The sequence below is a fragment of the Platichthys flesus genome, chromosome 21, assembly GCF_949316205.1.
Source record: "Platichthys flesus chromosome 21, fPlaFle2.1, whole genome shotgun sequence".
Taxonomy (NCBI): domain Eukaryota; kingdom Metazoa; phylum Chordata; class Actinopteri; order Pleuronectiformes; family Pleuronectidae; genus Platichthys; species Platichthys flesus.
Window position 1 is genome coordinate 4,461,752 of NC_084965.1, and position 27,650 is coordinate 4,489,401.

The 27,650-nt window shown below is 47.1% G+C and overlaps 1 protein-coding gene across 1 annotated transcript in view; it reads right to left on the bottom strand.

The window, feature by feature from the left end:
* Window positions 1-6: 6 nt before the first annotated feature.
* gli3 (GLI family zinc finger 3) overlaps window positions 7-27,650 on the bottom strand; it is an 89,479-nt gene continuing 61,835 nt past the window's right edge. The window contains exons 5-15 of the mRNA XM_062379956.1: window positions 24,303-24,508; window positions 20,890-21,051; window positions 16,265-16,466; window positions 14,414-14,633; window positions 13,269-13,382; window positions 12,125-12,265; window positions 5,905-6,054; window positions 5,639-5,803; window positions 5,083-5,373; window positions 3,768-4,161; window positions 7-3,200 (exon numbers count right to left, since the gene is read on the bottom strand). Of these exons, the coding sequence (XP_062235940.1) occupies window positions 838-3,200; window positions 3,768-4,161; window positions 5,083-5,373; window positions 5,639-5,803; window positions 5,905-6,054; window positions 12,125-12,265; window positions 13,269-13,382; window positions 14,414-14,633; window positions 16,265-16,466; window positions 20,890-21,051; window positions 24,303-24,508 (4,408 nt within the window). The 3' untranslated portion in view covers window positions 7-837. The remainder of the gene's footprint in view (window positions 3,201-3,767; window positions 4,162-5,082; window positions 5,374-5,638; window positions 5,804-5,904; window positions 6,055-12,124; window positions 12,266-13,268; window positions 13,383-14,413; window positions 14,634-16,264; window positions 16,467-20,889; window positions 21,052-24,302; window positions 24,509-27,650) is intronic.

A 27,650-nucleotide genomic window follows, 5' to 3' on the forward strand; every position in this document is an offset into this window, starting at 1 on the left:
AAAAAAAACAAAATCAGATTATCACAAACAATATAAAAAAACACTGTTATATACACTTGTGAGTACCTTACATCATTTAGATATATCAAGGAGACGACTATCTACGGCGTCTTGAAATGTCGCGTCCAATTATTGGACTCGATACCGTCGGGGGGGGGACCACTTGGTAGAAGTTGGTAAAAGCACTGGAACATTTACAGATTCACAAAAAGCAACGTACAAAACGAAAGGACAACAAATGTAAATATACCACTTCTTAAAAGGTATGATATATAAAGTCTCTCATCGGGGCCTGTTCATGTAGTGACCCGTGTCTCAGCTGCTAGATTTAGAGCTTCTGTACCTGTGGGGATCAGAACTGTAGATACTTGGCACATGGGCTCGTCTATATGTACGTGTTTAGACAGTGTCAATGTTTAACCTTTAAACGCATGCATTTGTTTTGACCAACAGTGTGTACAGCAAAAACAGTGACAATACACGGAATACTGTTGTTTTAAAGACGTGAGCTGTTGCTCCCCATCACATAGTCATAACAAGAGAAGGGCTTCCAAAAATAGCCTTCATTCCACAAAAGGAATATAACTATTTAACTATACATAATTGTGACACATCCCATTTCTTCACGGGATGATTTCTTTTTTTTCTTCTTTTTTTTTGACAAAATAAATGAGTTTTGGCGTCTGCCTATTTCCGAACATTTTACGTACATAATAAAGTTCTCATAATTGCCACTTTTGTCTTCATCTTCACATACACCAGAGTTCTTCTCTTCCTTTTTTTCCCATTTTTCCGAACAGAGGAGAAAGCAGAGAGAGCGAGAGAGAGAGAGAGCAGCTACTGCATGATGGCCAGGAACTTGCTCTCCTCGGCCAGCGTGGTGAGGAGAGAGCTCATGTCTCCGATGGCCATGTTGTTGAGGCCGGGGGCGACGCTGTGGAAGGTGGCGGACGCTCGCGGCGTGGTCAGGCGTGACGAGGTCCTGGACAGACCCTGAAAGATGGAGGGACTCAACACCCCCGACACCAAGCTGCCCTGATCGAAGCCATCCTCCAGCATGACACCAAAGTCCAGGCTCACCCCCTCGTCCAGCACACCGGGCACACTGCCACCCACCGTGCTGGTCACCTGGTCTGCGCCGGGGGAGAGAAGAGCCGCTGAGTTGCCACCTTGTCTCGCCGACTCAGCCATGGAGTCCAGCAGGCACTGGTCCTCCAGGACAGGGAAGGAGGACGCCTTGTGATCCGCTGCTTCATAAGAGAGGCAGTCACCATTCACCTGGTCTAAGTATCCATGATCTGGGGCCTCCAGCTTCAGCCCAGATACCTGATGTGCCAGGGAGCAGTGGTCCCCGCTCCTCTGCAGTTGTTGCTGCTGGTTGAGGTTCGCCTGGATTTCATTGGCGCTCTCGGCATTGAGGTACTGCTGGGTCCGGACCATGTTCCTGTAACTGTTCATCGGAGGGCGAGGGACATGGACCTGCCGACTGTGCTGAAGGGTGGCTCCCTGGGAGAGGCCGTGGAGGTTGTCCATGGAGCCCCTGCTGAGGTTGAGGTGGTTCCCAACCTGACAAGAGGTGCTGCTGTTGTGGTTCTGCTCGAAGTGGCTCTGTTTCTGAGCTCCAGTAGAGACTTGCTGTTTGAAGCCCTCCAGAAGAGGCTCATCCACAGTCTGTGAGAAGTTCGGCCTCCCAAAGATGTTGGCGGAGTTGTGACTAGTTCCTCTCATGCAGGAGTTACGCTGATTCTCCAGCTTCACCGTGGGGCTGCAGTAAGCACTCTGGGGCGGATTTGCTTGGGAACAGCTGTTCTGGAAATCAAGGGGCGCTTGCTGCTGAACTACCATGTTTCCAAACCTACCAAAAGGTGCAGATACGTTCTGTTCTGTGCCCGACCACCTTCCACACTGGGAGTGATGGTTTGGTGCCCTCTGAGGAGACCTGTCAGCACTACCGGAGCTCACTTCATTCCACTGGATGGGAAGCTTACTGGGGCTCCTCCTTTCTGCCATCTGCTGCTGCTGCTGCTGGAGACTATGGCACCCAGGGAAGGCTAAATTCAACGCTGATGTCTGGATCTGGTCCATCTCCTCCGCAGATGGATGTGAAGCGTCCCTTTGGTTAGAAGCTATTTGGTCCTCGATGTGCATGTAGGAGCCGCCATCCACCTGGGAGTGGAGATACTGCACAAGGTCATCTGGCAACATATCCTCATCCTCAAGCAACAGGCCGGCCTCGCTGTCATCCTCCATGGCCAGGGCCTCTAAGGCGGCATGCTCTGCGATGCTGGGAGTGTACGGGGAGTGCTGCAGACCTCTCTGCAGGTTGCCCTCGGAGCGAGTGTAGTTCTGTAGGCTTAAGTTACGCGTCTCGGGCGTAGACTGATGAGACAGAGGGGGAAGAGGGTGGAGGTTGTTAAGGCTGTTGAAACGTTGCACCGGGGGCAGATTGCACATATCAGGAGCCTGCGTCCGGACCGGGTCGCTGGCCCTGCGGTTCCCATTCAGTGGCCCCTCACCAGGATAGAGGACCCTCCTCCTGTACCCTGTGTGTCCCATGTACCCATTGGTGTACCCGTTGGTGCCATCGCCGCACTGATGTGGCCGGACTAGAGGTGGCAAACAGTGGTTGCTCCCACCATCATCCATCATGGCCATGCGAGTCTTCAAGCTCATGCGTTCCATGTTGGGCAGAGGCGTGGGGGGTGGGCCACCAGTTGCCGCTGCATACTTGGCTTTCAGGTGGTAGTGCTGTGCTGGGGTTAAAGTGAGCATCCCCCGTGAGCCAGCTCCTCCTCCTATGCCCACTCCTCCTACACCTCCACAGCCCCCATATGAGAATAGCCCTCCACCCCCGCCTCCTACCCCACCTCCGTACTGGCTAGCCTCGCTGGACCGGCGGGAGGCATCAGTGGAGATTGGGTCGTAAGAGTCGGTGGAGCTGAGGTTGTGGAGGCGGCGGTGGTGGGTGGCTGCCATGGTGCCCTCGTTCTGGGAAGCCTGGCTGGAGCGTCGGCTGGAGAAGCAGGGGGAGATGCCAGAGGAGCGTCGGCTGCTGCTCAGATAGGCCGAGCTGGTCGCGCTGCCGCTGCTGTCACGCCGGTCCCGGAGCAAATTGAGCACTGTCAGCTCTGTGGTTCCCAGCTCAGCATGAACGGGTGGCTGAGGAGCAGACACCCCCGACTGCCTGCCCAGACAGGATCCTGATGAGAAACACAGAGAGGGAAAAATGTAAATGAAGCCAACATGCATATAGATAGAGGGAGCAAGGAAATGATGTGGTTAAAAGAGAGATAACAGGAGGGTGAGAGGGAAGAAGACGAATAAGTTACGTTCAAGTGCAGAGAGATCGCTGAAAACAGATGTTACCACAGACAACTGGCAGCACTCAGCCATGAAACACTGTTACATGCTCTTCCCCCTGATATGATACACAGCTTGATATGGGTTTGATACCATTTTCCAGCATAAAATACATTTTAAGCCTTTGTTTTGCCCTGAATGCTTCAGCCAAGAAAGACAAGATGGTGTTCTGGATAATTCCTTTTTCCAAATGTCATGTTACACATATTTCTGGTGATGTGTAAATCTGGTGAGCAGGTGTTTTTTCACTGGAACATGCCCGCCTGAGCTCTCTGTGTCAAATGGGCTACTATGAGCATTTTGTCAGGGCTGTGGGCCAAAGTAAAACTCTACATACCCTCCTGGACCCTCAGATTTAAGGAATTCAACCAAATCAAATGGAAAAAGTTGTAAAAGTTAGTTTTTACCCTTCCCCAGGATGGTGGGCAACGTGGAGCCTTTTGGGGGCGGTGTAGGGGACAGGGGCCCCAGCCTGGGCAGTGCTCCGTTCACTTGCTTCAGCCTCTCCATCTTGATGTGCTCCATCCAGCGCACGGGGCGGCCGACGCTTCGCCTTGCCTGCAGGGTCAGCATGGCCGCGGTGGCCGTTGAGACCGTGGAGTCCATGATGGGGGCCCGCTCGCACTCGCACTCCTCCTCTCCCACCTCCTCGTTGTCCTCCCTCTCCTCGTCCTCCTCCAGCCCCTCCCCTGGCGAGCGTCCGGCGCTCACAGCAAGCTGGACTCCACTGTAGGGATAGGTGCTGACGGGGGACTGGTCACTGCTGCATGTAGACTGACCGCCAGGGCTTGGCTGAGACGTCTGACGGACGCGGATAAAGAACGAAAGATCGGGAGAAGAGGGGAGAGAAAGAAAAGAAATACAAAATGAGGATAATCACCTAGATTTGTAACACAGGGAAAGTTATATATACTGTGTCTTATGTCACAAACAATCATACAATGTAATGCTTTGAAGGATGCATTTCATATGACGACAGAAAATGATAATTATTCGTGTCGACCTCGGGAAAAACAAGGAGTTTGCTCAACACAGTTTTGCACATTACTGGGACGTGAGTAATGCCTCCTCCTGTGATCCACTGGGGATGTTTGAAAAAATGCTCCTAAAGAGAAAATCATGCTTTGCTTAGTTTTCAGAGGTTTAACAAATAGGATAGAGGCCTCTTGTGAGACTGGCTGGTGCCTAATTAGGTTGTTTACTGAATCCTAGAAACTATGATGCACTTTTTTTGGCATCGAGCGTAGGCAGTGTTTAAATTTCCTTTTGAGTGGATTTGGCTGCACAGTGGAGCCCTTGACGTTATCAGACATTTTTGAAATGGCTCACAGTCCAGAGAGAAATGCATCGACTTTTGTAGATTTCATGAACGTGAAGGATGAAGGAAACCAACGACAGCAACACATCTTAAAGAGCATTTGAGTAAAAAGTGTCATGCAGATGTCAGAGGATGAGAAGAAGTGAAGAAGACTTTACAGATTGTGAAGGGACACCTATCTCACCTGATTACCCACTGTCCTTAGAAAGAAAGGGAGGAGCATGCGAAAGCATTGAACAGAAGAAAAGATTTACTCGTTAGAAGACGTCAGGGGTTAATGTGCATGCCCTCAATTCAGTGTTAACAGAAATACTCAGATTACTATGTAAAGAAATTAGTTGTAAAAGTATTAAAGGAGATATTAATGTTAAAGGTTTGAGAGTCAGGACGAAATGAAGTCTCACCATTGGCTTCTCTGTCTTGATGGACTTGACCTGCAGACAGTCGTCTTGTTTTGAGGTAGCGTGGTTGTACTCCCTTTGGTCCGTGTACCCGCCCAGGGGCAGTGACCCCGGCGACCTGCCCTGGCCGTTGCTCCCTGGCTCCCGCGGCTGGGGCGGAGGGCGCGGGTAATCTCCACGCTGCTTCTTGGTGACGTGCGCCTCCGGCCCGTGCACCGTCTTCACGTGCTTGCGCAGGGAGCTGGGGTCTGTGTAGCGCTTGGTGCAGCCGGGGATTTTGCACACGTACGGTTTCTGAAAAAATGAACAGACGAAGATGAGAGGATGAGGAGCATGTAAACATCTATCAATCAAATCGGCTTCACACTTGACTATTGTTAAGGGCCCAAGGAACTGCACCGTTGGATTGGGTCTTTATTTGCCGTGGCTCAAGTCCTGCAGGTCACTTTTTGCAGTTTCAGAAAGTAAAGCTGCAACCAGCATCACCACAGGCCAAACTAACAGGCAGGTTTGGAACAGGCGCTGTATTGGTTTAATTCTGAAGTTGTTTTGTCATTACCTCATTGGAGTGTGTGCGATTCTGATGTTTTGCCCGATCGGAGGCGTTGGAGAAGGCCTTGTTGCAGCCCTCGTGCTCACACACATATGGTTTCTCTCCAGTGTGGGAGCGTAAGTGAGTCTTAAGGTTTTCCAGACGGGAGTAGGCCTTGCTGCAGCCCTCGAACTGCAGGGAGACAGAGCAGAGGAGCATCAGCAGGTTGATGCAAAACAGCTTTGTGATCTGCAAACAAATGAAGTCCACTGCTCGAACAGGAGGATGCTTACCGTGCACTTGTGCGGCTTTTCCCCGGTATGCCTGCGCATGTGGACCACCAGCATGTACTGAGCCTTGAAGGGTTTCTGCTCTCGAGAGCATTCCTCCCACCGGCACACGAACTCCTTCTTTTCCCCGTGGATGTGGTCGTTGTTGATGTGCTAGAAAAGAAAGATAAGGAAAGTTAAACTCCTGCATTGTTAAAAGCTCTCTCTGCTGTGTTCGTGCACAAGAATGAGTGCGATGTCATTTGGCTTCAAACTGATGTTCAGCTCGAGGGAATGTTTTGCCCTGTATAAAGACAAATATGACTTTTCTTTTCCTGTTTTTTCAGTCCTTTGCATGTGGTTCTTTTAATTTCTTCCATCACATCTTTTCTTAAATCTCTCCCTCTTTTCTTTTTTCCTCCCTTGCTCTGCAGAGATTCTTCCCAAAGGCAGAGGAAAAGAAGGCAGACGTGTGAGCCTCGCTGTCCGACCTGACCGGGATTTTCAAATACAACCCTGTCACTTCGCATAGCGTCGGGTTCCTCGCCCCTCCATGACAAGTGCTGACAGTTGTGCTGCCGTGGCATCTTCCAATCTGAGGCTTAGGAGGCAGGGGAGGTGGGAGGGAGGGGCGGAGATAGGGGCGAAAAAAAACTAAAGTTCAGCTGAGGCATCTGAAATGTGAGGGCTTTACAACTCCAGCCAAGCATTATATTTGTGAGCGCCACCCTCTTCTCCTGCGCTGACCCCCTCTCCCTCCATCTTTCTTCTTCTTCTCTCGCAAACAGTCTCGTAAAAACGGGGTAAATGGTGGATGTTACAGAGGAATGAGGGAGGTTGAAAAGGAAAAAAAAAAAAACACACATCCAGACGTAGACCCCTCTGGGGATGGAGTCAACATCTGGCTCTCTTTCATAGACAACACTGTGTGGTGGCCTCTGAAGTGCCTCTCGGAGAGCAATTTAAACCCAGGGAGACAGACACAATATCCTGACCTAAAGAAACCGGTATTATTACATTCCTGAGCAGCGGAGAAGAATCTTTTTACCTCGAGGGTGAATGAAGAGGCAACAGGAGAGATGGAGGGGAGATAAACAGAGACTTGACTTTGACTGCTGTTAAATATCGGGGGGGAAACGTGCTTTCTGTGAGCACTTACTCGCAAGATTGTCGAGCTTCAAAACATGCGGCGGGAACCAAAGCCCATAAAGCATCCAGGGTCAGTTCCCCTCCAGGCATGACACTGCTCTCACAATCCCATCTTTGTACCTTCCCGCTCCCCTGCCCAACGGCCGGGTCACGACCCCACATAGAACCGTGACCCTGGCATCCAGCAGAAACCACCCTGCTTTTAATCTTCAAGACGTTTTGACCCGAGAGTCTCTTCTAAGTACAAAACAGCCGCTCTCACCCCTCCCCCCCCCCTAGTAGCACTAAAGGAGGAGAATTCGACAAATGAGTCAGCGCAGTAACAACAGGGTGCGACAGCGAAAGCACAGAGAAATACTGACACTAATATATCCGCAAAGGACCGCCATTAGTCTCGCTTGACATTTTTTTAATTCTAAAGTGACAAAACAAGACTAATTCCATGGGAAATGATTGGGGACTGGATGACCACGGACATTAGTGAAGTTTCCCCAAGATTGATCTCCTCCACCACCGCGGTCGGAGCCTCAGAACAACCTGACTCGTCCTCTCCCTCTCCGTGAGGGAATCCCTGTGGCAAGCGATCGGTCTGTTGTGAGCAGCGTTCAATATCCGCTGGCTGAGAGCGATGGGGAGAGCGCCCTGGTGCTGGATCACGCCGGTGGCTGGCACAACACAAGTTCACTCACGCACGCAGTGTAAGCACACACACACACACACAGATGGATACACACTCGCACCCTGTTTGTACAAATGAAGGAGGTGGTTGACGGGTGTGATGCATGAGCCTCTGAGCTGACAGGGGGGGGGGGGGGGGGGGGCAGACAGCACGGGGAGAGGGGCCGCCGAGGAACCTAATGGCATGATCTAATGGCAATTTTTATTGAATCAATAATCTCCATGCTGAGCAGACAGGCCCCGTTGGCCGGCTAAATCGACAAACAGGTGCTGATAGCGGCGGCGCGGCAGGTTATTCATCTTCCCCCTGCCAGCTTATCGGCCAACAACTGTAAAAACGCCACCAAGATGGATTTAGGTGGGAGTCGCACGACAGGGAGCGCCGGGCGACATGGACACATGGGACACGGAAGACACACACACACACAAACACACACACAGGTGCAGACACTGTTTTCTTGGTCCAGACCCCTGCTGTTTAGGTGTATGGTAAAAACATCCATAAACATTTACAGCACTGAAGAAAAAAACACACAAACTATTTTCTGCTTGTATTCGTATTTGTACATTTTCTAAAAAAGATAAATCAGTGCTTCTGATTTCAAATTATTTCCTGTCCCTCTCCCCCAGCATCCCTCTCCATTCCTGTAATACACTGAATCCTATCTTTTTGTTTGTTTTCGCTTTTATTTCCCAGCGTTTTCCCACTTCAGTATCCATCTCCGTGTCTCCTTATCAAACCCTCTCTGGGACACAGCCCTGGTGCATTAGAATGCAAGCGTGCATGAAAAGAGGGCCTGTTTACAAGGCAATTTCACTAAGCTGTGGGACCCGCAACACCGTTTAGCTTTATCAAACACTGCCTAATAAATCATATGCTCTTTTGTGATGTCAGTTGCTGAAGTGCTTTGTGTAAAGAGAGGGGAAAAACAGCATGAAAAAGGCAAAGTAGGGAGGGAGGGAGGGAGGGAGGGAGGGAGTGAGTAAAAGGGGGAAAGATTGAGTGAGTGAGGGAAGGAAGGGGGGAGGATGAGAGTAAGTGCGTGAGCGAGCAGGGGGCAGGGAGCTAGAATTGGCATGTGTAATTCAGCACAGTCTTTTCATCTTAGAGTAAGATACTCGAGACAGATAAGGGGCCTAATCCTTCTCCTGATCAAAAAAAATCTGCATTTTACCAATTAAAGGCCTGCGCCAGCAGCCAGAGGGGGGGGGGGGGCGCCTTTAGACTGCACCCGCGTTTATCTCACCGCAACACCGGGGAGGCGCACAGCCGCCGCCTCAGCAGGGCTGCGTGCGGGGAGAGCAAGGACAAGGACGTCACAACGCCACCTATTGAGATGACCTGGAACAGTCAGTGAGACTGCGGTGGGTCGGAAACGGCCTGATGAGCTGTCAGAACACACACAGACAGACCGCCAACCCATCACACCCAGCATGTCGTCTTCAACGTCCGCCAAAACCAGTCAGCTCACGATGACACGACACAACCTGGACTCCGAACTTCCCTTAGATAAGTGAACTGTTAATTTATAGTCAACAAATAAAAGGAAATAACTGATTTTAGGCTTTAATTCAAACTTGATCACCTTTCATGACACTGGACCTGATTATTTAAGGTCCCCTTATAACAAGTGACTCTACGGCCACTTCTATCTAAAAGAATGCTTCACCACACAGAGGACAACACGGCTCACTTGAACTTTGTCACCACACTGCAGTGGTGAACATGCGTCACTGCCTTGCAGGTATTTCCGCAGCAAAGTATCCGTAATAGATCAATCGGAAAATACCAAAAGATTGTTGAGCGAGGCCATATTAGGGAATTATGAGAGTGTGGGGTTGGCCTCTCCGGCGACAAACCCCAGTGAAAAAAGCCCACTTCAGAAGAGAGACATTAAAGAAGCCACCAGGCCTTATCTTTAAAAGTGCTCCCTCCGAGGGCAAAGAGAGGAGGGAGAGAAAATGAAAGAGAAATGAGAGAGAGAGAGGGAGGTTTGTACCCAAAAAAAAAAAAGGGGGGGGGGGGGAGCAAAAGAATGTGGAGCTGAGTGGAGAGGGAGATAGAGAGGTGCAGAGTTGAAATGTAATAAATGAAATAAATACAGCAAACTAAAATTGACACCCGCCTCGCTTTTGCTGACTGGGTAGCACAGATAAGTGAGCTAAATTGCACAGATCTGATGTTTATCTTATCGGCTGCACCGAGGGCGCTTAAACGCGGATGATAAAGGAACGCCGTGGCGTGTCATGGTGGGAGCGTGTTTGAGGATGTAAAAATATGCATCAAGAGCGCGGCAGGAGCTTTTCTGAACAAGGTGGTACACGATGAGGGTGGCGTGCAGGCTTAATTCTAAAATTAGGCCAGCCACAAAGACAAAGGGGGATATTTGAATTAGAGACACTTCAAATACTTCAGAGAGCCTTGTTTTCACGACTGTCAAAACTCAACACACATTGTTTAACTACAGCAGATTGTGAGTCTGTGTTTAACTTTGTACTAAAGCGAAAAAATGGCTACAACCAAGGAGAAACTGACTTTTAAAAAAAAAAAGTCTTATCGTGTTTTTTTTCCCCCGAAGCTATTTCAGAAGACAAGTACGGGGGGGAAGGGACGCTCCATTGTTTGGTTATATGAGAATCCAACCCCCCCCCCCAAACCCCTCCCAGTGTGCGAGGAGAGCCACTGTGGTCCAAATACTGTACTTATCCTATTACTGAGTGGGGTGGGGGTGTGGAGAGATAAGAGCATTTTCCCGTCCGCTCTGCTGAATTAGAGGGCAGGGATTCTGTAGGCGAGGACTTTTTATTGGCGTCTCTCTGCATATCTGCATGTGCATAGAAAATGAGAAAATACAATGCAAAAAAAAATTATATCAGAAAGTCAAATGCCGCGGAAATGAAACAATTCCAAGATGGAGAAATGGAAAACTAATAAGGATTTTGTTGCACGGCAATCTGATAATGATAAGTGCGTCTCTGCAAGGTTACAGGCCGGGTGTACGTGGAGGAACGAGAGGACGCGGCTTTGTTCGGTCGGCCACCTGGTGCGACTACACTAGAGGCAGGATCAGCTCTCCCCTCCATTAAGAAGCCTTCCTCCTCCCCCCCACCACCTTAACTCATCCCGCCCCCTGAAACAGGGGCAAGAAGTTGTCAAGATCCTCAACCTTTGAGCCGAGCCCTTCAAACACGGGAGGCAGCCCATTCCGCGCTGAGGATATCAATTATAGATAGGGGTTACCACCGCAGCTGAGGATTGCAATGTCAAGACGGCAAGTAGACAGCTGTGGAGAGCTGAGGATCTTTCTATCAGATGTGTGGTGATGTGTGTTTCATGTATATATACGTGTGTGTGTGTGTGTGTGTGTGTGTGTGTGTGTGCGCTCCAAGCATCCCTTGTTCACAGCATCATATTGGTGTATTTTCACCACCTCTCCAACTTCGGCTGACGGGCCGAGCGGGTCACAGGCCGCCACAGAGCACAGCAGAGCTAATAGCGTCAGTGTAAGTAGCCATCGTGGGGGCGACACCACCATAAAGTCATTAATATTTAGCTTAACAGTGAACCCTCGGGCGCAGTGTGATGAGAGCCATCCATCTCCCGGGCTGTGTGAGCCCTCTGATAAGAGGCCGGACGAGGGGCCGGACCAGAGTCGGCCACAAAGCTCACGTCCCCGACTCTGGGAGGCTTAACCCACCGAATCGGTTTGTGGCGTTCAGCTGTGAGATGTGCTCTGCAGCCTCTGAGCCCCATTACCACCGCCCCCGCAACCAATCAGGAATCCGGAGGCTGTATCGGTGGATGTGTGCAGCTCGGACTCTGACCGCTGGCTGTCCATTGTGAGGAGAAGTGCAGCTGCTGTTGATGGTGCTGGGATGTTGCGAGTGTGAACAACTCTCACAGCACAGAAAGCAAAACACACAATGACGGTTTGGTGTCAGAGCTGCACCGGGGAGAGCGATTCAAACAACCTGTCGTGTCTCTTCTGTAAAACCAGCTCCGGTCCTGGAGAACAACCGGGGTCGGGTGTGCACATAGAGTAAGAGATGAATCCAAAAAGAGAGTTTAAAATTAAAAATATATTTAAATCCTAAATCCGTTTTTAAAGCTGAACTTTAGGCCATGATTTATTTATTTGTATCTGCTCCAACAATAACCTGCTTTAAAAACTTCTCTATTTTCAAGTGCCTTTACTTTATTATCTAATCCTGAACTTTTAATAAGATATCACCTGTTTTATAATTTGTGCTTTTATTCAGTTTTTGTGCTTTATATTCAGTTTTTTAATTTTCTATTCTTCTCAGTGTTATTTGTGATCCTGATGTGTGATTTTTATCCTTCTGATATTTGTGTTAAAACATTGAATGACGTCTCTGAGTGTGATAACGCACAGTAGAAATAAATTGTGTTACTCACTTGTACGAGCTGCTCCTGTGTGTCGAACTCGCGGCAGCAGTTCTCCCAGTGGCAGTTTGTCTCGTAGACCAGCTCCGGCTCCTGTTTGCTCTCGTCCTTGTCTCCCTCCTCCTTCACCAGGGTCATACCATCAGGATGGTCCTGAAGAAGTGAAGGAAAAACAAAAAGATTCAGCATGCAACATAGTTAAAGAAAGTCCCAGAGACGCCCTTTACTCTGCATCCACCAATTTTTTTTAGAGCTTATCCCTCCATCAAGTTTGGTGGAAATCGGTTTAGTAGTTTCTGTGTAATCCTGAAAACAAATAAACCGAGGAACATGACTGGAGTGAAAACCACCTCTTTGGTGGAGTTAATAAACTGGCTATGAGAGCTACAGGAAACTGGCTTCCTCTCCCCAATATCAGCACATCCAAATGTGCCATAAAAGTAATTCATTCACCGCGCAGCCACAGATGATTTGGTTCCAGGTCTCAGCCGCAGTGACCCTGTGAATCTGGCCTTGTTTGGCTGTCGGGGAGAAAGGTGCGGAGAGCGGAAATGTAGCGCTGAAAGCACCGCTCTGTATTCTTTCTTTAAGAGGGGGGGGGTTGTTATACGACGGGACCAGGCCCAAGTGTTTGAGGAACCTAACCCCCTCTTCCTGCTGTAGGTTGCTCTATTAGCTGGGACATATTTCACTGTCACAGTTAGCGCAGGGAGCTGGTGTGGCCTCGTCCTGCAGCCTCCACCTCACATACCTCAGGCTGCCGCTGAATATCGACTCTAATAAGGTTTGGGCGTTTTCTTTCCTGCACATGCAAACACTTACTCTTTAATTTTTTTTACAGCCACTTTAGGGTAAAGACAATTTCCTCGTAGTGTCCTAAAGATCAATGGATTGTTTTCGGTGGTAAGAGCAGGGAGAGAGAGAAACCAGCTGCGGCGAATGTAAATAAATGACACACGGTATAAGCTTGTGTATTGTTGCAGCCATTTTGGCAGGTGACCAGTTGTTGTATGAGCTTCTTACCGTGGTGGAAAAAAGTATAAAAATAAACTGGTTCATTCCGGGATTACCAAACAACTAATTCTTGCCAGGTAGCTGTGAAATGTCTCGGGTACAATACGTTTTATTTCTATTATTAAATGGAGGCAACCCTCACCTGCACGCTCACTGCACCCGGGCTCGGCATCTCTTCCTCCGGCTTCATTTTGGAGCGCTTGTGGTGCATCGGGTCTCCGGTGCTGCTCACTGCAGATTCACTCGTGGGTTTCGTCTGCGGGAAAAAAACGGAAACAAATATTTGTCAAATCACAACTTCATCATTCTGACTGTAGAGTTTATTTTGTTTTTAATTTCCTGATTGTTGTGTTTGTTTTATGGCATTATTAAAAATGCAAAGAGCCTCATAAGTCAATCAGCACCTTAATCAGCCAGACAAAACAACTGTAGCTGAACTATAATGATTCTTTATCCTCAGTCCCAGCCAGGAGCTTTACGCTAATTAAAAACTATGCAATTCACATTAGCTGCCCTAATCAGTGCAATTAAAACAAACTCATGAAACCATGACCTGACTTTGGCCCTGGTTTAAAAAGGCCCTTGGGGGAGTTCTTGTTACACACGGAGTTCACTCTATTATAAAAAGAGTTAACATGTGCATTTTAAAGTTATAAAAAAGGAAAAACACGCTTTTTTCTTTTTGTTTCCTGGAAAAGCTTGATCGTTTTTGCATCCCATAATACAACGTGACATATTCACTCTGTTATTTTTTCGTGAGACTCAGACGTGGCCCCAAAGCAATATTCTGTCAGTTCAGAGGGAGGAAAAAGGCAATTTTGGCTCAGCCCATTTGAATGAGGCCTCATTTTTGATCACACAAAATTCAAGCAATGAGAACCAGCAGGGAAGAAGGTAATATAGACTGAATATTCAGCTCAAACGTGGGCCCGCACATTGAGTAAGGGTTGAGGAAAGAGAGAAAAATCCCCTTTGGATCCATCCATCCATGTCAATATCCCCTCTCTATATCCCTGCTCTCTCTCCAGTGATTAATGGAGTCAGCAGTGGGATTCTATGCTAACAAGCCCCTTGTTGTTTGCTGCAGGCACATTCTGGGTCGTGCTCGGCAGTACGAAAAAACAAGAGACAACACAAGTCGGAGGAAACTCCCAGGAGATGCGCGCGTGGAGGGGGGGTCCTGCCTGTACGCCGCGCTAGCTCGCTGCACTTCTCCGAGATGTGGTTGGCATGAGACGCCGCTATCTATTACCCGTGATGATGAATCGCACAGGCCGACGCGCTCACCTGCGAGGAGTCGTTGGAGATGGCTGAGCGCTCGCTAGCACTCAGCCCGGAGGGAGGGATGCCAGGCACGGGCCGCTGGGTGGCGAAGGCTGGCGTCGGATGCATGAGGGGCGGGCTGTGGCCGAACGCAGATCCCACGAGGCCCGGCTGGCGACCGAGCAGTTGCTGGTGCATGTGCAAGGCCACCGGGGTCGAAGGGTAGGCGAAGCTCAACGCTGGGCTGGAGAGGGGAGAGAAAAACGGAAAACCGGTTGAATAGGATGGAAATAATCGTTAAAACTTCACTAAGATATCAGTTGCAAAGGAAACCAGGCAAAACAAGTGGAAAAGACAGTGAATAAATGGATTGTTCTGGATAGCTCCGCATCCCCGAGGACAATCTGACAGGAGATGGTGTGGTAATGCTGGAACCACGGGGCTGCCGGCAAATCCCTGCCAATGAATGTTCAGCTTGTTAACACACTGTGAATTATCATGTGGTCTGTGTAAGGCAGTGTGTCATACTTCCACTGGGCAAATGATACAGATGATAAACAATCCGGAGTGTGTCGCACGGCCTTGTAAAAAAGGCTGGAGTGATGTTCCTGTTTCCTCAGTTTATTTACCCTCATCCTGTGCCGAGTTGGTTTAAACTGAAACTCCTCTGGGCTCCGTGCAACCACAGGTGAGCCGCCACATAGACACAGATCTGTGGGGGGGGGGGGCAGCGGGCCTCCATTCATCCCGACCCCCTGACGCCTCGCTCTCTCGCCGCGACCCATACGTCTGCCGATCTTATTATGAGCCGAGTGGAAATCAATGGGCCGCGACACATTTGGGGGCCCATCCGCTTGTCTTATCACTCATCACTCTGGTTATTTGGGTCCTGTCACCGGGACAGTGGCTGAGCACACAGCGTGATTGATCAGGTTCTTCTTACAGATCGCTGATCAATGGCTGTTGGGTGGGGCAATGGATCTTTCCTCCCCCCCCACTCTCTCTCTCTCTCTCTTCTTCTCTTTCGGCTCCAGGGCGTGATGTATGTGACGTTCCCATGAGGGGCCCCGGATGACTGACACGAGCCGCCGGGGAGGCCGTCCGACTCGCTGGCTGGGAGATCGTCACCCACACGAGGGTTTGACACGGACAACACACACATGCGCTTAATGGCTCCAACGCCTTTTCCCTCACGCACATTCTGCAGAATCCACTGAGACTGCATTATCATACCGTTAGTTAGGTGACATCCAGATGGAGTGTGTGTTTGATGGGAAAATAACGACCAATGATATTGGGAAAGTCATTTACAACGTTACTCGCCCAAGGGAGACCCTACTGGTGGACGTATTATCGGCACATGCGAGTCCCTGAATGAACACCTCAGTCAATACAAGCTCCTGAAAGACACCCTGACAGTTACTTGTTTATAATCCTTAAAATTGGGACACTCAGAATGGGCAGATTTAAATAAATGAACTGGTTAACTCGGGATTTTGAGCTTGTATTGTGGGTCGAGCTCAAGAAACACTGGATCTTTTAATTTCTGATAATGCAACCTGATTTTCTCCAATCATTAGACCACTGTTACCTTAAAAATCACATTTTTCAAGCATCAAAGCTTTCTAAGACTAACCAACTATAAAATGACATTGTTGGTGTTAGGCCTCCTCCCCTTTTTTAAAGATCTTCATTTGAGAACTTTTTAGGCAAGAAAAAGTGCAATATTTTCAATATTTTCAATAATGTTTAAGAATCAGCTGCTTATAATACCCTGAATAAAACCTTTCTGCACAAGCGTGTCTTTCCGGACAGGATGGATCACACGATATGAATCATTTTCTGGCTATGATCTTATTCAGATCAGTGTGCTACCTGATGGTTCCTGCAGAGAGGTGCCCGTAGGAGCCGCTGGTGGAGGAGCTGGAGCGCGAGTTGTTCAGCATGGTGACGAGCGAGTTGGGCGAGTTGCGAATCATGGTCTGCAGGTCGAAGCTGTGCTCGGAGAGGGGCGAGATGGGCAGGGGGCGCTTCCTGCTGGGCCGTGATGGCAGCCTCGGGCTCGAGAAGCGAGAGTCTGCAGGAGGAGGAGAGAAGAGAACAGATTTTTTTTAGAGTCACTTACAGGAGGATTGGCTGCCAAGTGGCTGCTGCTGTGGAAGCCAAAGGTTAAAATGTCCAATAAATGAGGCCTTATCTGCTCCCTCGTGCCCTCAGCTGCATTCCTACAAATGAGCTACAGTTTCTACGTGATTTTCTGAGCGACTCCATCCAAACTTTAACCCAATCTAACCCGAGCGGGTGACATCTCTGTCAATCATCAGACAAAGGGCTCGTCTGAATGCGTGTTCGGCTGTCACTTGATGCACTGCTTGCATTTCACCCGAGAGAAAACATGCCTTTTATTTTGGAGGAATGCTCTGACTCTGTATGGTAATATTTAATCAAGTCCAATTTGACTCGTTATTCAAATGCAATCAGTGTTGACTGGAAATACTCAGAAGGGGGTTTGAAAAGGTAAAAGGCGGAAACAGCCCAGCCATTCTCTGTGCACGTACAATGAGCCACGGGTGGAGATTAACACATGACTTTTGTTGTCTTTTCACATGGAGATGTCACAAACAAGACAGGGGAAAACAGAGGGAGATGGAAGGAGTGGGGGGGAGCGCTGAGGGGATGTCGTGCTTTGTGCATGAACTGACACAAGGACTTTGTGACTCAAGACTTGGAAATAAAACATTTTGAGTTATTTCATAAAGGCAGACAAAACCAGCTTTACGCAGCCCCCGATAACCCCCCTCCATATTTACGTCCCCCACAATCCATCCATCTCCCAAACGTAAATGCTCCATCTCCCGTTTGACACATCCAACGATTACGGAACGCTCCATTCACATGGTAATCAGAGTGTGAGGATGTGGAAGTGTGTGTGTGTGTGTGGATGTTTCTTGTGGTGTTCTGGAAAAAAACGTAGGCCTGAGTTCCAACTGCAGCGTGAGGCTGTTTGGAGAGCGACGCCTTCTTTACATTGTCATTGTATGGAAAAAATCTCTTATAGGGAAGGGGGTGTTGGGAAGGAGGCAAACACGAACACATACAAATCCCTGAGCGCACACAATCATTAGTTAGACACGTGATGTCTGATTTGTCAGCTCAAATCAGATATTTCATATATTCATCCTCCTATTTAAGACAAACCCGGTATGTTTAAATTTCTTTACAAATCCACATGAGCGTGAGAGACGGGCTCCATTTGTGGGGAATTAGGAGAGGCAGTTTATTGCCGGGCCGCTGTCCCACCACTGCAAAGCCTCATGGGAGTGGTATTTATTAATGCACAGCGCCAATGATAAATCGGCCAACCGGGGGAGACAGAGAGAGGAGCGTCCTGGATCGTAGCAGGACTGTCCCTCTAATTTCCTCTTGATTTATGGACGCGATGGCTGGTTAGGCGCTGCGTCATTAATTCTCATGGCCAGGGAGGGTTCAGCCGAGGCAGAATGACTTGGTGATACACGCCGTGTCCAAAACGGGGGTTGAACCCTCGCAGACACACCTGGGGGCCACCTGAGAAGGAGGCTAACGCAAAGGAGGGCTGCAGCGGAATATAAGGAGAGCACAGAACTTTTCTCTTTGTGAAATATAAAGAGAAATCATTATTCTGGGAATAAAAAAGGAAATAATAAAATAATAAAGAGAATGCCTTACTGAACAGCTTCTATTATTTAATATTCACACAGTGAAATAATCAATTTAACACATAAATCCACAATTAAGCATTTATAAGCAGTACATACATATTTAATATAAAGGGTAAAATATCATTTGGGATTCAAAAAACAGTATTCAACTAGTTTAACAGTTTTTCAGATTGATATATATATATATTTTTAATATAGTAATATGAACATATCTTTATCCCTTCATATTTTATAATAATGATTTTTAAAATATTAATTTATAATAATGTTGTATCTTATATTTAATTATAATTTGTATATTTATACTATTATAAATTAGTATGTTTATTTTATTAACTTGTCTGGCCCACAAGAGGGGTCACAGTAACATGTATTCACATTTCAATGTGTTATTAGCCATTTTGATTATATCATGTTTAGAAATGCTAAATATGGAGAATTTAAGTAAATTATATTAAACGAAAATGTTTTTGTATGGGTACAAATCATAAATTATGTCAAAATACTTTAAAAGTAAAGTTAAGTGGTAAATTATAATCAACTACTAAAATTATTCAAGTTCAAACCGTTCTAGTATTTTAAATGCTTCTACGTTATTCAAATAAAATAAATAAATATCATTAAAAAACAGCAACACCACACATTAACATACTAGACAGGGCGATTTAAATCATCTAATAAAGACCAGCAAAGACTCCGGTGTTGTGATCTATAAGAGCTGTGGCACTAATTAGTCAGTGAGAACATAGACAATAGTCCATTAAAGCACAGATATAATGGACAGGCCCAGTGTTTCATTAGCACAGCTTTCTGTGGAGGTAATTACACTGATGTGAAACAGACTCAAATAGCCGCAGTAGCGTTGTAGCCCAGATTAACAGTGAAAGCCTCATGATGGACTCTGCTCTTTGTATGTTTTCTTACTGAAATCCAACAAAGCTTTAAAGTGTTAATTTCTCAGGCGCCGGAACACACATTGTTGAAATGTGATGAGTTATTACCAGCAATGATCACAGGCAGTTTTTTTAAGTGAGGAGCGCCGCATCTCCACTTAAATTTGGTCCTAATTGTTTTGTTTCAGTCTATTAATCTTAAAATGTGACACAGAAGAAAGGATTTATCCCGTGATGAATGGTGGGACATTCCAATTCCCACTTAATAGCAATTAATTTTCTGATACCCGCACAAGTTTGGCTAGTTTTAATTAGTTTGTTCTCAGGAACAGGGGGAACTTCACCCCAGATTTCCATGAAAGCGGCGTCTGCCTGACTAAATACATTCTCATCAAAGGAAGCAGGGGTGACACTGTCCGACCTTTCTAAGATTCAGTGTGCGTTTAATTTCCTATTTACACTTTAAAATAACTCATTAGCATAAGTCCTCTGCACAGTCCTGAGCCCGAGACAATAACTCATTTAAATAATGTCGGAGTAATAGTTGCAGGTCCTTCCTTGTCTTAGTTGAGGTGTGATTTGATCTATAAATAGTGCGAGAAGGTGTATCGTGCAAATGCATTTTAAGGGGTGGAATTCCCTCAGGGGCCACCCATGCTATAATGTGCAGGGAAGCACTCACAACACTTTAAAGTGCAGTCCCAGTAGGTAAGGATGTGGTAGGTGTCTTTTCACCTGCAAGACTAAATTGGATTTTAACTGCTTATATGCATCATTTCAATGACTAGTATTGTTATATGTTTTGGTCATCAAACCTTTATTGATAGGACAGAGTTTGAGCATGACAGAGGCAGAGAGAACAGGGAAGACACGCAATATAATAGCCCCAGAGCTCAAATAAACACACAGTATTAAAAACCATGCTGTAAAAATATATATAGCGGTAGAAATCCTCCTTACTTTATAAGTTTTCTATAGTTTGGTTGAAATAAACATCTGTATGTTTTTGATTTATCTGATTGGTGCTTTCACAAGAGTCCATCCCATTTCTAATAATACGATTGGTTAAGGGGCGGGACTAACTAAGAGGGGAGCGTTAGCTACGTTAGCGCCCTCTGCTAATGGAGCTGCAGCTTCCAAAGTAAGACAGATATGAAGATTTGAGTCACTAAAGTAACCCGACTCATGTGTTAATAGTTTGTTATACAGCTGTTAAGTGTTTTTTCACTGTTCTATAGTATTATTAACACGCTAAGCACACGTCTTTGAGCAGTTATTCCTCCGCGTAGCCGTCAGTTAGCATCTCTACTAGCTTGGTGCTAATGTAGCCGCCAGCTTCCGAAGTGAACCAGATATGAAGATGTTTGTGTGTTATTGTGTTGTGTGATGACGACACAATGAGGACTTTCTTTTCTTCCATGCTTGAGACAATGTTTGGACAAAGTGAGGAGACTGTCATTGCAATGTGCGTCTTGGGTGAGTAACCTACTGCTGCTCAGTGAGTGAAGACATTCTGCTTTGAGGTACTACACGCATGCATGCACTCACACATTTTGTCTTCGTAAAGGTAAACGGTCGGCTCCTACTTGTCCGGAGTTAGAAAAATAAGGGATTAAACCATCCTTGATTGATTTTCATGAATTAATTGAAACTTTATTGTCACTGAGCTGCAAACTGCTGTTTTCCTCAGGTAATAAAAAACCTGACACGTGCATCTTTAAGAGCTCCCATGATCATCACATACCTCAGAGTGGGGCCTACTGACTGTGGATCAGTTCTGGAACTCATGTCTTACTATATGATATATTTAGGAGAATCCACAGTGGGAACCTGTCGTTCTGTCTCACAGGAGACTTAAAGCATGTGTGGTCATGTCCTACAACGTGTGTGATCAGTGCAGACTTACTCTCCATCGCCTGCAGGTATTCCATGTGCAGGGCACTGGCGCTGGCAGCACCGGCTGTGGACGCCACAGACGGGAGCAGGTCGGTTGCGTACGGGCTACGGTGGCCCGCCAGCAGGGCCATGTGTTGGTAGTACTCAGCTGTGGTCAGGCCTGTGTGAGGGGCTGGAGAGAGAGAGAGAGAGAGAGAGAACATTCAGGTCAGCCCAGAGGAAACAGGTTAACCACGAGTGGGAGTGACTGATTAGGGTTTGCATGGCAAGAAAAACGTTAAAGGAAATGATGGATAGAGAGGAGGTGTAAGAAGAAACGGGAAGAAGGGAGGGAAGAGGAACAACAGAGGGAGGAAAATGATTGGGTGGCGAGAAAAACCTGACAGGGAGAGCACCTGCACCGCCTTATAAACCTGCATTCATTTACATTAGATGATAATCAGCTCAGCAGAACAGTAATGAGCACATTAGCAACACCATCAAGTTAAGCAAAACAGCTGCACAGGGAGCTTCACCTGAAGTGGAGAGCCTCACTGGGGATAAGCAGGATGCCTGCTCACAGATTACAGTGAGTGTGCATTAGTATGTGATTGATGCATTCACGCCGAGCAGGGCAGAACCGATCGTCTTACAATACGATTCTTAAACAGCCTTTTCTCGTCCTCTCACTTCCTTGATATTTTGGAAAGAGTGCCCATGTGTGTGTGTATATACAGTACGTATATGTGTGTGTGTGGTAAGAGTATGTGGGCTGACTCTTCTTTTGCCAGAGATGGTGTTTGTGTGTTGTACACATCGGGGCTGCAGCCTGCAGATATGCAACCTGCTCCTCGACTCTGCTCCTTCAAACTCCAAAAGGAAAACAAAAGGCCTAAATCTGCCCAGATATATCTGCATACATGAAGACAAAGTGAACCATTCTGTCGCCACTTCATCTCCCCCCTCTCTTTCTCAACATGCCTCTCTTCTCCAAGTCATTCCCTTAGTTATAGAGCGCTGTAAGTCCTTGAACCGTGGCCTAAAAATAAACATCTGGCGGTGGGCTTCCTTATGCAAATACTCTAAGAAAAGAGAGAGAAGGGAAAAGACTAACACTGTGGTTTTTGGATGCAAATATGGAATCGGTTCAGACCCACAGAGAGCAGCAGTTCTTCTTCCCCCCATTTGAAGAAATAAAAGAGAAAATAAATGAAGAAACACTGTATGAGGGGATTTCCTCTCAAGGCTGGCCTGTATGCCTGCAATGTGCATCTTGATTGGTTGAATGAATGTAAGAAAAAAATGTCTAAATTAATTCGATCTGGGTATTATGTCTTCACTGGAAGGAGGGAGCTTCTTAATTGTCTCCTCGGTTCCGCCTTAGCTTTGCTTTTGCATTCAGCCATAATGTGGCCCTTTCAGTATCCACGCACAGAAAAGGGCTTTGCGGAATTTTTAAATCAGAAACGCTGGCATCTGAGTGCGATCCTGGGGGCACACAAAAAAAAAGGGGGGGGGGTGAAGGCTGTCAGTGTGGCACTCGACGTGGAGAGGAGACGTGCCTCAGGACTTGGTGAACCACCAGGTGCTCCTTTGGCACAACAATAGGATCAGGGGCGAGACTTTACCTCCGAACCCCGTCGCACACAGAAAAGAGGAGTACTGGGAGGGAGGAGTGAAGAAAGAAGTGAAAAGGAAAATGTGTGGCAGCAAGAGGGTGGCACTAAATCCCACCCACTTTAAATCTCCATTAGATTGTGTTAATTAATTCATCATTATTCAAATGTACTTTTTGGTTTGGAGGGAAAAAAAAACTGCCTTTGCATATTGAAGAAGGAGGCTCCCTGTAAGCGTGGTGATATACTAACAACACAAAGCTGATGGGTTAATTAATCACCGGATTGATTAAAGGAGTAATTAGGTGCCTCATTCACAATTCACAGCGTTATGAACTAAGAGGGGATCATGTGGTAGGTTGGAGAAACTGTTTTGATTTAAGGCAAGCGGAGAAACTGGTGCACATTATATTGTGGTAATGGAAAAATTGGAGGGTGGAGAGAGTTCCAGCTTTAAGTTATACTTCCTCCTGGCAAAGAGGGGCTGAGTGAGTGAGCCACTTAGGACCTGGATGAGACGGCATCGAGTGCGGCTGGTGTCAAGGAAATGCCCCGGCTATCTGTCGTCTCAGGAATACACTCGAGATGAGGGAGCTAAAGTGCGACTCTGCTGCTCGAGTGCCAGACGCTTGTTGGGTGAGGACATGAGGGCTATAACAGGTCATGAGGCCGTTTCGAGAGCTTTGTGGTGAACATAGATTTTTGGCAAATAAGCTTAGTCCTGCCTACTTACCTCTACCGGGAAGGATGTGTTCTCGCCCCTGTCTATCTGTTTGTTAGTTGTTTTTATTGTAAGCAAGATTTCACAAAAGCTACTGGAAGGATTATAATATAACAAAATCAAGATTCTTTTATTGGTTTAGCTAATATTGTCCCTGCTGTCTCTCTTAAAATGGGAAATTCTAAATGCTGGTGATATAACGAATAGATTTCTCTTTGTAGATTATTCTGTTAGCTGTTAATTCATTTTTTTTTTTTTATATATGAAAATAGCAGTAATAATAACAAAACAATGCCACATTGATATTCCCCGGTTCCTGGTTTTTTTCAAACCAACAGGTTAAATTCTTTAAATTAAAAAAGGCAATCTTCACATTTTGAGATCCATAAACGGCTACAAATCTATCAATGTTTAATTAGCTTTTTGGGATGAAAAAAAAGAAATGGCGGGTTTTTCTTCTACATTTCTAATGTTTATGTTTAGTATCTGTTTTTGCCCTTATGACTTAACAGGTTCTAGTTTCCACTTTAATTGATTTCACAGTCCAAATCCATCTTCAGATCTCAGGAAACAAATGCTCCCTGTAGGACACCATAACAACTCCACCCCCCCGCCACCAGCCAACCCTGAACTTGAATCCGACCCTCCCCCGGTGTGTGCGATGCAACTGTACGTGACCCTGCCGCTCTCTGATGGATCCTCCAGAGATCTCTGACATGACTCACAGATCAAAAGGATTAGCCCCCCCCCCCCCTCAAACCTGCACACCCACCCACCCACACGGACTGCGGCACACTCATAATACTCCCAGGCACCCTTTCCCTCACTCAGATAATATCTCACCAACCCCTGGGTCTTAATAGAGATGGATCTGGTTGCCTCTCACCTGACCTCCTGTGACCTCAACCAGGAATTAAACTGATACAGAGAATCGAGATTCCTTCTAATAGCGATCGAACCTCAGTAATCAATTCCAACAATTATATTTAAGGGTCTACTTGAGGCCTTACCGCCCATTTCTGCTCTGCTGAGTTTGTGTGCAGATGTGCATGTGTGTGTATCGGCATGTGTATCGTGCTTTGTGCAACGGTGTGTGTTTCACTTTACCATCTGCGGGGCTGAGGCCTCGGGTGGCCGACAGAACGGAGATGGAGGGGCTGCTGTGCAGTGAGCGGATGTAGTCCATGTATGGGTTGATGTAGGGGTGCGGAGGGTGAAAGGGCGACTCCGCCCCCACGGAGGGGTTCCGCTGTGGCGAGATCCGGATGAGGGAGATGTCGGAGAAAGCCGGACTGCCTGCCAGCGAAGGAGGCCTGCAGAGACACACAGAGAAAAAAATATATGTTATGAATGTTTTACAAACTCACATGAAATTCCACAGGATATGGCATGTAATTGCTGTGACAGATCTAAATTCATTTGCAGTTTAAACTAAGAAAGAAGTGAGGCCTGTGACCCAGAAAGCAGATTACCTAAAAACATCATAAAAGATATAAAAAAGTTAAAGCATGACGTCAATCTTCTGCAAGGATAATTTTTTTATGTCCGATTATAGCAATCAGACTAACTCATTCACCACATGTGGAACAGTAACGTCTTTTGATTCCTCGCAGCTTTTATGTCATCATTTTGGTAAACTAAACATAAATAATTCAGTTGTCTCTGAGGAATGAACAGGGACATCACGCTCCTTTCATTAGGCCGGACGAGCTTTGGACATCCAGTTTCTACCACATCGGAGCGGTGGTGGCGAGGCCAGACAAATGGACTGTGACACTATCTCTCTGCCTCCATCTGCACAGCACAGAGCAGAGCAGAGCATTCCAACTGCTCCCTGCGCAGACATTTCCTCCGATCAAAGGCAGCTTTCACCGCTGCGTCTTAATCAGAGCGAAACGTTAGACCGAGCTCACCGCTGGCCAGCGCCACGACAAGCAACGCTACACCACTTTACTCAGATGACTTCAAGCTTGGCTTTGAGCTGAGGCCCTGTACAGAAACGGACACAGTGTCACAAGTCTCACACATGATTTTTTCCTTTAAATGGATAATATGAGCACATTGGGCTATTCTCTTTATCACAAACCTTAACTGTGAATTGTCTCTATTGTATGAGATGTGAAATAAAGTTGAGAACAATCAGGAAAACTTCTTTGGAGCCAAGTTTGAGATGAACTAATTCGTCTCCCTTCTTATAATTGGCTAGGAGGGCTAGGAAACTTCATAATGATGGCCTTCACCACAAAGGCCTTCCCCTGAGGATGTGGAGAAATCCACATATCAGCCAGACATTAAGAGGCTAAGAGATTAGACTGAATTAGCCCCTCCACTTCTCTATGGCTCCCCGGTGGACCAGTCTACTGTGACAAAAGACCCCAGGAGAAGGAGAGGATGAGCGAAGGAGGGAGGGAGAGGAAAAAGTAGGGGTTTAAGAGGGAGGTGGAGAAGGGTGAGAAAAGAGAGGAGAGCTGGGAATGAAGAGTGAGAGACCTGGCCCAGAGTTTGTCTCACAGTGACCTTGACCAAGGCGAGGGGAGCGGAACAGCCCAATTACAACCTCCACCCCGTCCCCTGATCCCCGACCGGCCCTTTCGTCCCTCCATTTCACAGCCGCCCTAATGAAAGAGCTCAGGCCAGGGCCAGTAATGAGCACTGAGGAGCAAAAACAACACACACACTTTGAGGACAGACGCAGTTACACACAGACATACAAGCATTCACACATACAAACTGCGTCTTCTGGAGACTTTCTGTAATTAGGCCAAAGGGGCTGTGGGACAATTTTAAAGGCTTTCACTGAGTTCAAGTGCCTGACAAAATGTCTCATGGTGATGCTCGAGAAGGTGGAGGTGAAAAATGGTCCTGAGCGGAATCTCAGTAAAAGCCTCGCTGTGAAATCGTGCAACGGTCACGGATTAAGGGAACGCATCTGACACTGCAACACAACGATTGTCTTATTGTTTTTCCCGCGTCTATTCGATCAGTGTTTTTCTGCACGTCCGCTCGAAAAGAAACCCTCATGGGAAATGTTTTGCTTCCTCCACACCTTGCAGGCCAAGCTGAGGGCAACTCTGAACTTCAAAACAGGTGTGTGTGTGTTTTTGATAAGAAAGTCATGTGCTCTCATGCCACCATTGCGTGCCTCATTAACACACATCACACACAGCTGCAGAGTGACACTGACTTTGATATCAACATGGCTAAACCAAGCACGAGAGAGGAAAAAGTGAAAATAGAAACAGGAATCTCTTCACCATATCCTGCAATAACTTTTTCAATGAAAGCCTGAAATTTCCAGACGTAAAAGGCAAAGTATGTGGGACAAATTTGTCTGTGTCCCTGAAATGGCTGCATTTGACGTTTTAGACATTTTCAATAAAGAAATAAGAACCCAAGAGGAAAGGTAAAAGAAAAAGATCCTGACTTCTTTTCCTCGTCTGGCCGTCCACAGGCCTGTTTGAGGGGAGCCAGATGACGGCTCCTGCTGCCATGACACTGATTAACCCTGTCATGTGTTGGCTGCGTCTCTCTTCACTGACCCTGGCTGAATGCCTCTGCTTTGCCTTGTTTTCCCAATTAACTTAGTGAATAAGAACAAAGCTCTACTGGCAGGCTGGGAGAACTGAAAAAAAGGGCAAGCGGTACGAAAACGAGAAGAAACGAGAGCACACACATGTTGTTGACTGGTGGTTAGATGGTGCCAACGCAGGGTAGAGGGAGATTTGAGCCGGCAAGAGGGTAAGAAAAGTTTGAAAAGAAGTGAAGTGTGTAGGGAGGGCTACATTGAGGCAGACCATGAACGGTAGTCAGGAAGGAGGAGTGTGACGTTATGAATTGGGAGGGAGAAGTGTTCGGATGGAGGGCGAGTTGGAGAGGGAGGAGAGAAAAAGAGGTCTCGGGGGGTGCAAAGCCAGGTGTGAGGGGATTTGAGGAGGACAGCGCAGAGATGGATGGTTCAGAGGAGAGAGGGGAAAACCAGGAGAGGGTCCGATCCTCCGTGTCCAGCCGCCCTCTGCATGGCCGTGATCGTCTTAGCATCTGCCAGCATGCATTAATCAACATGACGAAAGGAAGTAATCTGACAACGCGCAGTGTGTGCGTGCAGGAATGTTCGGCCTGTGTGTGTGTGTGTGTTTGTGTGTGTACGCGCTCATGTTCAGGGAGGTGTGTGCCAGAGACGTAGCCTCTTAGTTACACCTGATTTGAGATTTACATCAAAGCTGTACCGCAGGGTTTTGCAGGCTCCTTCTTTCTGTGGAGAAGAAACTTTCCCCTCACTCCGCTACTTCCCTTTGTAGGTTTTATAATTCCTGCTAACCCGTTTTGCAAACAGGGCACGAGGAGAAGCCGGAGCTCCTGACATATGGAAGCCATTTCCCTTCACGTGGCCTCGCTTAAACCAGTCAGCGCCTCTTTAAGACATTGCCTGTTTACACGGGGCGGTCTGCGGATTTT